This window comes from Pteropus alecto, unplaced genomic scaffold, assembly GCF_000325575.1.
Source record: "Pteropus alecto unplaced genomic scaffold, ASM32557v1 scaffold5, whole genome shotgun sequence".
NCBI classification, from domain to species: domain Eukaryota; kingdom Metazoa; phylum Chordata; class Mammalia; order Chiroptera; family Pteropodidae; genus Pteropus; species Pteropus alecto.
Window position 1 is genome coordinate 17,562,395 of NW_006441953.1, and position 12,900 is coordinate 17,575,294.

Below are 12,900 nucleotides of genomic sequence, written 5' to 3' on the forward strand. Positions count from 1 at the left end.
CTTCTGACCAATACATGTGATGCCAATGTTTAAAAAAACGTTTTAAAATCAGTTCTTAATTGTGTCTTTTTAGGTACTAGGCTAATTACTAAAGTAAGGAATGATAATTATCCTTTAAGAACTATTAACATTCAAATCTTTCCTGAAACACACATATACACGCAGTATATGCAGCAATTGTCAATTTTATCTTCTAAAATCATTGTCTAAAATGACCAATATAATTCTGTATCTGTGCTTCCTATGGTAGGTACTTACTTTATTCATCTCTTAATCAACTAAACACTACAAATATCCAAAATAACTTAATAATTTTTAAGTAAAATTAGACAATCAAGTGCTCTGCTAAAATAAGAATAAATTAGATTTATTCTCCAGACTTCCTCTACTTATCTAGTAATGTCTGGGGAAAGTAATCATGTTTAATGTTATTTTAAATATATAACAACCCTGTATTATTTGTATTATTTTTCTTCCCTAAGTAATTAAATATTTCTATTAATATTTGCTTCAGTGTTTTGTTACTATTCTAATTGCTAAAAACAAACTTCCTTCTCCTTTAAAAAATGAAATTAGTTTTAATCTTTCTAATTATCTATTATTATTTAAGTTAGTAATTTATTAATGTCCCTCACAAGACAGTTATTCAGCCTGATATGCACACACATTTCATTTTTGTATTGATTTTAAATAACTGCATTATATTTCAATTTTTAACTAAACTTGATTTTTATCTATACTTTTAAAAAACACTGCATCATGTTAACAATTTTTTTAATGACTAAAGAGGTAAAAATGTAATGTTATTCTTCCATTTTCGACCACTGTCATCCATTTATTTTAAACTCTTCCTTCACCAAAATCATTAGAATTAATGATAATGTGTTTGATTTTTTAATTAATTTGATCTTCATACTACAGAGGGACTTAAGTCCAACAAACATTTCAGTGTTAGGTTCTATAATCACAATGAAGAATTATACTTATGCTAAGACATGTTTAGAACATAAACAAAACTGAACATCCATTTTCTATTTCACTGCTTTGGACTATTTTTTGCTCAACATCAGTTGACCTGAGCCCTAATCGCAGTATTCCTTCAAAACTCACCCAAGATGTTACACCTTCTGGGACACCTTCTTTGATATTCCAGGCTGATTTAAGCAACTATCTATGCACATATATTGCCTTTTATCAACCTCTACCAAAGCATATAATCACATCCCATTGAAATTATCTTTCTACTGTCCATCTCCCCACTAGCCTAAAGCTCCTGAAAGAGAGGGACTGTCTTATACACATTTGCACCCCCAGTACTTAGCATAATGCTAAGTGACACATAGCAGAGGGGCTCAATAAATATTAAACCACATCACTGAGCTCTAGTTCCAATCTGCTGCCACATGACTAAATTAGCAAATAGGAATTAGTTGGGAACTTCACCTTACAGTTAATAAATTACAGTTTCAAAAAATTTCCTTTTAACACTGATAAATAACATTGTGTTACATAATGTTGTTAACATAGTGTCTACATAACATTGTGAAGTAGGTTTAAGGGTCATCCATTACAGACTCACTGAACCTCACCAAGTTCAATACTCATACAGACAGACCAAGGTCACAGATAAACCATGCATCCTTGAGCCAGAATTATTGTATCTCCAGACCATGTGATTCAGGGAAGGCAGCGACAACTATCTCTAATAACTGTAGGAAGAAAAGGACTAACCACACTCTTAATGGGAATAGCCACAATTTCTTGAAAATTAGTCACAAGTTTTTGTTTTTTCAATAGCTAAGAGTGAATCCACATCAGCTCCAGGTTGCCTCAGACAGACAGAAAATAGAACTGGTCCCACTCACACACATGCTGAACCTTTTCATACATTATCAACTTTCCCGGCTTCTTTAGTAGCAAATTCCCCTGAGAAGACTTCCCACCATTTCCAGGAGAAGAATCTGCCATTTCCTCTTCTGTATGGCCATGGCATTTTGTACAAATCACTACTAATACAGGACTTATAACACTGTTCAGAAATAACTTTTTAAAAATTAACTTTGTATCAAAGTTGTAGTAGTCATGGTTAATAATTATATACTGCTTACTATGTTCTACTAACAGGGTAACTTTAAACAACAGAAATTTATTCTCACAGTTCTGAAGGCTAAAAGTCCAAAATCAAGGTGTTAAGGGGCCATGCTCTAAGGGGCCAGTGTTGCTGGCAATCTTTGGTGTTCCTTGGCTTACAAAGGCACCACTCCGATCTCTGCCTTCACTGTCATATGACATTCTCCTTGTGTCTCTCTCTTCTGCAACTCTTCTCCTCTTCTTATAAGGACAATAGTCATATTGGATGTAGGACCTACCCTACTCTAAGATAATCATCACCTTAACTTGATTGCATCTGCAAAGCCTATTTCCAAATGAGGTCACATTCACAGGTACTAGAGTTTAGGATTTCAACATATCTTTTGGGGGGACACAATTCAACCCATAACTTCTACCTTAACTTATTGATCTGCACAAGACTTCTATGAGATATTATTATCCCTATTTTACAAATAAGAAAACTAAGGCTCATGGTCAAGAAAACTTGCTGAAGGTCACACAGCCAGTAAAAGTGGCAAAACAAGAATTTAAACCCAGGTTAGTTGGCTTCAGAATCTAATTGCCTAACCACCATGCTATGTAGTCTTTACATACAGCAAATAGTTTAAGAAGTCAAATCAGCTAAAAGACTTATAACAACAAAATAGCAGTTCCCTGTGTTACACATTCCTCTCCAACACACACATAAACACACACACTCATAATTGGCCCACTACCCAGGGACAACCACTTTCAGTATTTTTGTCCTGGTATGTATTTCCATATTTCAAGTAACAAGGGTATGTTGCTATTTTTTATCAGTTTAAGATATCTATTGATTTTTGTGGTAAATCAGGATTTCAGTTCATGTACCTCTCTTTTCCTTTCTCCATTATCCCAATATAATTATATATCAATTCTTGATTAAATATATATTAAGTTTACATTATTATGACTTCAAATATGATTCACTAAACCACATAATATGCTGTAACTGTTTCCTTTCTTGTACTTCATTCAGTTGAAAATTAAACCATTTTTTCACTTACACAACTTTCTCTAATCATTTACCTCTTCCTACACCCTTTCACAGCTCTGAAAAAACACTCAATACAATTTTGCATGTGGTCAAACTTGTCACATCATCTACACTGTCGGGGTTTTTCTTGCAGGCATCCATCCTGGAACCCTACAATCCCCGGTTCCAATCTGGAATCGCTATGCCCTGTGGTCTTGTTATGCACCTTATGTCCTGGAACTTCTCCTCACTATCATTCTAGGAATTCTTCTCTTAGGTTGAAATCTCGTTTTCTGGGTCCTCTGTTTGCTCTTTTTGTTTATGGCCTTGTCTTGGAGCACTTCTACCAATAGCTCCCTGAATAAGAGTAAATATCTTAGATCACATACTTCTGAAAATTTCTACTCCAACTTCACAATTCATTCACTGCTGGCTATATACAGAACTGCGCTTGAAATCATTTGGATTTTTAGAGGAATTACTTTGAAATCTCTGACTTCAAAGTAAGTCTTGATGCTGAGAAGTCAGATGCCACACTCTGACTCCTGACACTTACATATATACTCTGTTTTGCTTCAATAAAAAGTTTTTAGTCTTCTTTCAGGTGTCTTGTAGGATTTCTTTTATTCATGGCATTGGCTACTAGGTGAGTCTTTTCATACTGGAGGTTTCTGTCTTTCAGTTCTTGGAAATTTTTAAAAACTCCCTTACCTCTGTTTCCCCTTTCTGGAACTCCTACTGGTCAGATGTTAGCCCTCCTGGACTGATTCTCTAATTGGAAAAAAAACTTTTTTCTCTCTTAGTTTTCATCTTTTTGGCTTTTTGCTTTTGTTCTATCTTCTGATAGATTTCCTCACCTTTGTTTTTAGCTAAAAGAACTTTTTCACTCTCTAATGTTTTATTTTGTTATTTTAATAAAATTCTGTTCTTGTTTCATGAGTAATAGTTTCACTCCGAAAATATTAATGGTTGCTTTAAGTCTTTTGTTGGGAAGAAGTACTCAACAACAGGCTAACCCCTTTGTCTGTGTGAAGCTGGCCTTGGGTTTACCTTCTTTCAGCACTGTTGCCTTGAAAATGTATTGGATCGCACAAACACACTTAAAAATGTGAAGAGGAATGCCAGCTGTATTATCAAGAAATGTTATTTGTTCAAAAAAAATATGACCCTTGACTGATAAATTACGTCTGAAATGGAAGACTGTAAATGGATTATAAAAATCTATTGGAAAACACAGGCCTTCGCTGCCTAGTAGAGGACTTGGATGCTGTGCTCATGTGCATTACAAGAAGTGGTTCCTGTCTACGGCCATGCCACCCTGAACACGCCCAATCCCGCCTGATCTCGGAAGCTAGGCAGGGTCAGGCCTGGTTAGTACTTGGATGGGAGACCACCTAGGAAGATCAAGTGCTGTAGGCGTTAAAAAAAAAAAAAAAAACAGAAGAAGAAGAAAAGAAAAATAAGAAGAAGAAGTGGTTCCTACTGTGTATAAGACTTCTCTGTGTGACCTTGTCACTTCCAATTGTATGCAATTCTTGTGGGGCCTGGTAAGTAGCCTCTGGTTGGGTGTAAAGACCCCCAGTGAAGATCTGTCTGATAATCACATGCTGTGTTTTCTGTCCTTTACCACTCTTCAAGTGTAAGTGAACCTGGTGCCAGGTTATGGCTATTGGATCTTGTGAACATGAAAGTAAATTCAAACCTGAAAAAACTATTAGTGGTCATGATAAGTACTCATTCCTTAAATTGGCTATTTTGGCTATTATTATTTTTTAATTTGTTTGTTTTAGTTTTGGTCTCTGCCTTTCAAATTGGAAGATTTCAAATGAATGAAGATCCCAGACTGGTCGTTCATATTTAGGAACGAGGCAATAGAAAACTGACTGGAAGTTCTGTCTGTAAGGATTGGGCTTAGCATGTGGTGGGCTTCACTGTGAGGCAATTTTATAACGAGCTAGTTACCTTTGTTGTAAGGGTTTGTCAAAGCTCTGTTAGTCTTTTCTCTGGCATTCTAGAGTCAGTGGAAGGTGAGAAAGGAGAGAACTGGGCGGGCACAGTGGTGGTGACTGGGGATGAAGATTTTAATTTCACTATTTGGTCACCTTAATTCCTCCATTTTCAATACAGCATCTCATTCCTGTTCTGCTTCCTGTCTGACATCTCCGAGTTCAGAGCCTTTCTGATTCTGCTTCTCTAATAAATATGCCTCTGGTCTCCTGTGGTGGGGAGGAGTCACCTGACTGTGCAGGGGGAAGGAGCCTGGGGGAATTAATCCCTCCTGATACAGACTTTCACACAATCTCCATTTTCAGTCCGATGGCTCACCATGGTCTTTTATAACATGTGGTGCCTCCAATTCTTGAGACTTTCCAAAGTTCTATGTAGAAAATCATCTTGCTTTTTGTATCAGTCGGTGTCCAATCAGGAAATAGAGACCATACCAGGGTAACATGGAATTAGCAAGTACAGAAGGCAACTATGTCTTCTAGGCTGAAGAAGGGTGAATCAAGAAGGGACTAAGGATTCAGGAAAGGGTCCCTTCTGCCCTCAGACTTCTATGGAGAGGGAGTGGGTTCCACAGGAACGTGCAGACCAGGGGCGGTGAAGAAACTCACCAGAAGATACAGGCTGGAGCTGGTTAGTTGAGGGCTTTTGAGGTGAGTGCTACTGGGCCTTCTACATGCTGATCTGCTGGCTCCCACACAAGGCAACCAGGAAAGGAAGCCTCTTTCTCTTGCTATGATGGACTTACACTGGCCCTCCAGAACCCTCTATCAACAAAGTCTAATAATATAAAGATAGTTGGCAAAAGAGAAATGTTTATAAGGTCCAGCTCTAATATAATAAAGCGGAGCAGAAAAAGATAGATTTGGAGCAGAAGATAATCGATTAATTACTGGCACACTTCTTATCCAGATCTCCCATTTTCTCCCACTTAGGCGTGACCTTCTTCTTCCATGATTAAGTCATTTATCACTCTCTCATCAGCTCTCTATCTTAATATATTAAAGCTTAGAGGTAAAAATTGTTTCTGTTTCACCAAAGACAACATTTACATTTCTGTGCTCTTTATTTTTTTGGAGGTGATTAACAAAAGAAAGAGTGATAATTTCTTAACTCCACTCTAAGGAAACCTCCCCACCGTTCTACAAATTACTCTATTTTAAAACTAGCTTTCTCACCAAAACGTGACAGTCTCCAAGAGCAAAGACAGTCTCTAACTCATCCTTACTTTCTCTTATCTCCTGCAATGCCTCACCATCTCAGGAGCTTAATAAAGATTGCTTGAATTACAAAAATATATAGATTCTTTTTAAAAAATTTATAAAATTCACAATTTGTTTCCATCTGTTTTATAGACATACATTAAGCACCTGAATACTAACAAGCTGTCTTGTAAATCTACGATGTTTATTAAAATGAAGAATAAGCAAAAGCATTTATAGGTCAATGCAAGCTCATCTTTAGTCCTACTAGCAGAGTGACTCACTCTCTCTATGACATATTTAAAATAAAAAAGAAACTTTTCATTTTATTTATTTACTCATTCATTCGTTTATTTATTTATTTATTTATTTATTTAATGAGCAGATTGTCCTATTTAGATATGTGCTGCACTAAAATATTTTTCTAATGATTGTCTTCCAAACTATGTTAACTTATTTTTAGATGCCTGTACTTACCAATTCAGGGATGTCTTTTACTTTCAGAGGAACTTGGATTAAACCCAAATGAGTCCTGAAACTAAGAGAATCACCATTTTCATAATTTGGGTTGCGAAGATTAATTAATACCTTTAAAAACAAATCCAATGAAATTGATTAGTTTCTTTATATGATATCTACACTTATAAAATTTGCAGTGATATTCTTGATGTATCGCCACAAAATTAAAAACTATTTAGGGTTATGCATATATTTTAATGACATTCTAAAATACTGTTAAATTTTACTAAAAAGTTAAAATACCATAAACATGCTTTTAATTAGAATGGCTTAATATTCCAACTGATAATCTATCATGAAAAACCAAAAAGTTTAGTTTTAAAGAAAAAGTTTTGATGGTAAGAAAAAATAAGACCAGAGAAAGTGACAGAAAAATTAAAAATGCTTGATTGTAATATTTATCAGAGAAAATGTTAGGACCAACTTTAATCCTTTTAGAAACAAATATTGACAATGCTTTTAGAAAGATGGTTAAGTAATATTGCAGGGTATCACCTCTAAACCAAACCCACACGGGAAAAAAAAGGAAATTTTCAGAAGGCAAGCTAACAAGAAAGACTATTTATATGCTTTTCAAAATTAAACAAATTAAAAAAAGTAAGATATCTGCATATCCTCTAATCTAAGAATCTAATTTCAATGAGTATAGTTATGGAAATAATTAAAGATGTTTGCAAAAATAGTGCAGAAAGAATGTTAATGAAGTGCTGTTTATAATGGAAAATCATAAAACAACTTAATCCCACTAGAGGGAATTATTTAGATAAATTATGATTAATTACCATAATAAAATACAATGTAACATACCTCAATTAATATAAGTAATATAGGTGATAACATAAAAAAATGTTCACAATGTATTATGTTTTTAAAAATTATAGTAATTGTAGTGTTTATTGCTATACGATGGTATTATGAGTAATTTTTGTTTTAAATTTTCTTGTCATGTATGTTTTCTTATTTTTCTATCAATTAACATGCATTTTGAGGAAAATAATAACTTTAAAAAATATTTTAAAATTAAAACTCTTGAGGGAATGAAACCATCAAGAATCCAGTGAAGGAGATTATGATAACAGAAACACTATCATATGTGAGGAAGGCATTAATGAACTGATAACTAATGGCTGATAAAATGGAATGTGCTATTATGCTAAATGTTTCCTAAAATTGCAAGCACAAATTGAAACTAAAATTATCAGTGGTATTTATTTTAAAAAATAAAAGATTTAGCAAAGGATCAATAGTATTAAATACAGACTAATATAGTACAGTACAATTTTAGCATAATTACACAAATAAGGGATCACATTAAATGGGAAACTTAGAAACACAGAAAAAGAAAAGAAACTATGAATAGGTGGGTAATAGAAAAGAGAAAATATTAGAAATGCAGAAACTATAACTAAGGAAATAATTATAGAAAATTTCTTGAATTAAGAATCTCAGCATGACCACAGCAATATGACAAGAAAGAGAAATAAAATGTATCCAAATTGGAAAGGAAGAAATAAAATTCTCATTATTTGCTGATGACATGATACTATATAGAGAGAATCCTAAAGAGTCCACCAAAAAACTGTTAGAACTGATCAATGAATTCAGTAAAGTAGCAGGATACAAAATTAATATTCAGAAGTCAGTGGCATTTTATATACCAATGATGAACCTTCAGAAAAAATTAAGAAAACAATGCCATTTACATTTGCATCGAAAACAATAAAATACCTGAGAATCAAATTAATCAAGGAGATAAAAAACTTGTTCTCAGAAAATTACAAGTCGTTGAAAAAAGAAATCTAAAAATAAATGGAAGCATATACTGTGCTCATGGGTAGAAAGAATCAACACCATTAAAATGGCCATACTACCCCAAATAATCTATAGAGTCAGTGCAATCCCTATCAAAATACCAATGTCATTTTTCAGAGAGCTAGAACAAATAATCCTAAAATTTATATGGAAACATAAAAGACCTCGAATAGCCATGGCAATCTTGAGAAAGAAGAACAAAAGCGAAGTTATCACACTTTCTGATATCAAATTACACTACAAGTCTCCAGTAATCAAAGCTGCAGAGTACCTGCATAAAAGCAGATACGTTGATCAATGGAACAGAAGAGAGAGTCCAGAAATAAACCCACACCTATATGCTCACTTAATATATGACAATGAAGGTAAGAATGTACAATGGGGTAAAGACAGACTCTTACACAAAAATGAAATCCTACCATTTGCAATGACATGGATAGACCTAGAAGTTATTATGCTGAGTGAAATAAGTCAGATAGAGAAAGATAAATACCATATGATTTCACTTATATGCGGTTATCTAAGGAACAAAAAGAACAAACTAATCAAAACAGACTCACAAATATAGTGGACGATTTGGTGACGGACAGAGGGGAGGGGGGTCGGGAGGCTGGCAGAAAGGGGTGAAGGGTTAAAGAAGTACAAATCAGTAATTGATAGATGGTCACAGGGATGGGGAGCATTAATGTAATGGCTAGGTGGAGAGCCAGAGCAGAGAAAGAACAAGTAGGGGGATCGTTTTATAAACTATATAAATGTCTAACAAATGTACTATATACTTGAAAATAATAATAAAATAAAATTTTTAAAAAATCTCAGTGTGAATAATAAAGGATCAGTTCGGCAACAGTCTTTAAGGAAATAGAATGTATGACTATTAAGGAGAAAAAATATTGTTAAAGGTAGCCATGTAAAAAATACATAGAATTTCAGCCTTTAGTGCTAAAAAAGGAAAGAGTTTAGGAGAAACCTTTAATAAGTAAAAGAAATAATGCCATCACTATAAAGGCAGTTTCTGACCAACCTAACTTGTGTTTAAAGTCAAAAGCAGGCCATTTATAACTCCAAAGGTCTGAAATAATTTCTAACAATGTTTAATGCTGCCAAACTGGTATCAGAGACAATAGGTTCAGAAAAGAAATAAAAATAAAATGTAAAAGATTCATTCATTCGCTCATTCATTCAACAAGTATTTATTGAGCAAGAATATGCTCAACATTGTTCTACCTGTTAGAGACAGAGCAGTTAAAGTTAGATTAACTTGCAGCTGTTATCTATCTATGCTTATCTCCAGGGATACCTGGAAGTCTGTAGTGATCCTTCATCGAGATGGGATAGAATGTACTAACTAGTCAGTTATAATGTGCTACTTAATGTCCTTTGCATTTACATTGTTTAGGCCTGGACCACTTAGGAGAGGGAGGGAATAAAAAAGGAAAATATTCACTGAGAACCGATATGTGCCAGGCCGCAGGATACATGATTTACAGTCACTATTTTTTAATAATAATCTTCCTAATTGATTTACTTGCTTCTAATCTTTCCACACTCCAATGTATTTTCCAAGAGCATTTTCCAAACACAAATATGATCATGTTATTCCACGGCTTCAATGACTCAGGAGCTATTTACATGGTGATTCCACTGCCTGGAGCTATTCTTATATTATCATTTCTTTCACATTTTCCCCTTATTACCATACATATGTTTAACCAATAGAACCTACCTCAAGAAAATCCTTAGGCGCATAAACAGGTCTGAAAAGGCTTAAATCTAGAATTAAAAAGATAGATTAAAACAAAATTCCAGTTAATATGTTCTATGAATGTTTATTAATAATAAATATTAATAATTCTTTCATATGTTGCTGTGCAGCTAGATTAATTCAAACACTTGTCATTTTGTTAAATACTGGGAACACAAAAATAAAAAGACAGTTCCTCCCCTTGATAGCTTAGATGACATATTCTGGAAGAAATTAAGAGTCTCCCTTTCACAAAATTGTGATAGGTTACTTAAAATTGAGTTGAAAAAACAGTGTCAAGATAATATAAAAATTCTATATGAGAATTCTCAAAGTACATAGAATATAAACAATGCATTCTTAGTGAATCCCTCTAGTTGTATTGAACTGTTTTCCCTTTTAAATTTCTATAATATACTGCTTCCTCTATTATGGCACCTATTTCTTCTTGCTCAATTCTCCACACATATTTTTAAGGCGTGGTGAGGAATTATTTACATGTCTACCTATGTAATAACATAAATATATAAAATAGTGAATTATATACAGTTGTTAACCATTATACATTTATAAAATTGGTTGACTGAATTTTAAACATTAAAATGAACCAAAATAAGCCATTAAAAACATTTAAAAAACCCATTAACCTATCTTTAACATCTCAATGTAATTAAAGCTTGAAAAATATTTACCTTAACTATGAGTCTAAGAAATCCACTGAATGATTTAATTTACTCTTTTATAAAAATGTTTTCAAGTGCTCCTTTAAAAAAGTATAATTGATTTAAGTATTCTAAAAATAATGGAGAACACTGAAAGTTAGGAATTTTTAAGCTGCAAAGTAGAAGTTTAAGCAAACAAAATAGATGATAGTAAATTACTGGGAAGGGAAAGTTGCTATCTACCCAAAAGAATTGTAAATATTGTTATTTTGGACCCATAATTAAGAAGGCAAATTTTTTCCCACTACCCCATGTAGAAAAAAGTTCTTAATATACCTGGTTCATCAGTTCCCATTTCATTCCATTTATTGAGGAGTTCTTTCTGTTCTCCAACTGGCCTCTAAAAAAGGTAATTTAAAAATTGGTTTCATTTTGTGATGTTCAGCAATGCAGCTGAAAAACAAGAATTGATAACTTATCTAAAGTTTTAAATAAGCTACTATAACATAAGGAAAAATAATTTCATTACACATGGTAAACTTTTTTGGCATTACACTTAAATTATTATTATTATTGAACTATTATATCTAGTCTCAATGGCTCAGCTAATGAGTTCAAGAAAAGAAGGTAAATAACCTGTACTGGCCAGTAAATTTCACAAAGAAAAACTGCTCCTCAGCCACATACTACACCTCTTACCCCATCCAGCAACCTCAGAAATGCATCGCAAGGGGGACTGGCCAAGAGAGTATGATTGTGAGTCAGTAGCATCATCTTCCTATATGAAAGACAGTATATTACACAATACTACATATTTAGACAGTTTTTCATATAAATTTATCCTTTTTTTTTTACACCATCTTTCTGATGTCTTCAGTGACTTGTCCTTGGACATTATCCAAAGTACATTCATTATATTCTGTCCAACAGCGGAATAAATATCAAGTGGGGAGACTGAAGTGGAGAGAAACTTGTTCTCCCCTACTCATGAGCAGCTGTAAAGAATCCAGAATACTCCTCAAGTAGATTTTCTCTCCTTTTTCATCCCTCCCCGCTGAAAGCCCAGACTGACAGACAAATGTTGAATATTAGATCTAAGTAAATTTAATACTATTCAATCTAAAAAGTTCTGCAGAGAGATGACAAATCATTCTTTTCACTCCCTATATTAATACTGAAAGATGGTACCATATTGGCTATTACAAGATGACAATATGCCTGAAATTCATCTTTAATTAAAAAATATGGTAACTGTGCTAATTAGCCAAAAAGTAAAAAGATTAAAGGTAATTAAAATCTTTAAAGTGCATTTATAACCTTTATAGCCAAATCTCTAAATAATTTATATTATAGATTTTATACTTTATTTCTATTTATTCTCAAGTTATAGGTTTATTACAAACAGCATTACAACATATATAATAGAAATCTATATAGAATACACCCATATAATTGGCCTTTTACAGATTTGTTTCAAAAAACAAACCAATACACTAGCCAAAAAAAAGATAAATCTGCCTAACAGTTATATCTTCATGATACTTCCTAGTGCTCGATACACATTAAAATACTTAAATGTTAAAAGTACCTTTCGTGCCAATGGAATACTCAGTTCAGTGCACATACTATTTAGACTCTTCAAAATTCTTTTTTCCCAACTTCCCTGAAACATAAGGAAAAATCTATTATCGTTTCTGGTTAACAATACTGAAACTGATAAAAAAAAAAAAACTCACTGGTTAAAAAAATTAAAAATGAATTAGATAGAAATGGTGAGGATGGTTGGGATTTAGTATTCATTAGTTCAGTCAATAAATATTCATTACTGCCTGATACTATCCTTAGTGC

The 12,900-nt window shown here is 33.3% G+C and overlaps 1 protein-coding gene and 1 pseudogene across 9 annotated transcripts in view; one reads left to right on the forward strand and one right to left on the reverse strand.

Moving 5' to 3' along the window:
* Positions 1–12,900, reverse strand: part of TBC1D19 (TBC1 domain family member 19) — a 107,223-nt gene that overhangs the window by 59,368 nt on the left and 34,955 nt on the right. For 7 of the 9 annotated variants that reach the window (XM_025051782.1, XM_006918947.3, XM_015595037.2 and 4 more), the window contains 4 exons: positions 12,641–12,715; positions 11,389–11,452; positions 10,373–10,419; positions 6,793–6,903 (listed from right to left, as the gene is read on the reverse strand). In XM_025051782.1, the coding sequence (XP_024907550.1) occupies positions 6,793–6,903; positions 10,373–10,419; positions 11,389–11,452; positions 12,641–12,715 (297 nt within the window). Of the gene's footprint in view, positions 1–6,792; positions 6,904–10,372; positions 10,420–11,388; positions 11,453–11,751; positions 11,831–12,640; positions 12,716–12,900 lie in introns of all 9 variants that reach the window. The other 2 variants (XM_015595038.2, XM_025051783.1) reach the window with 2 other exon arrangements.
* LOC112485589 lies at positions 4,410–4,528 on the forward strand (annotated as a pseudogene).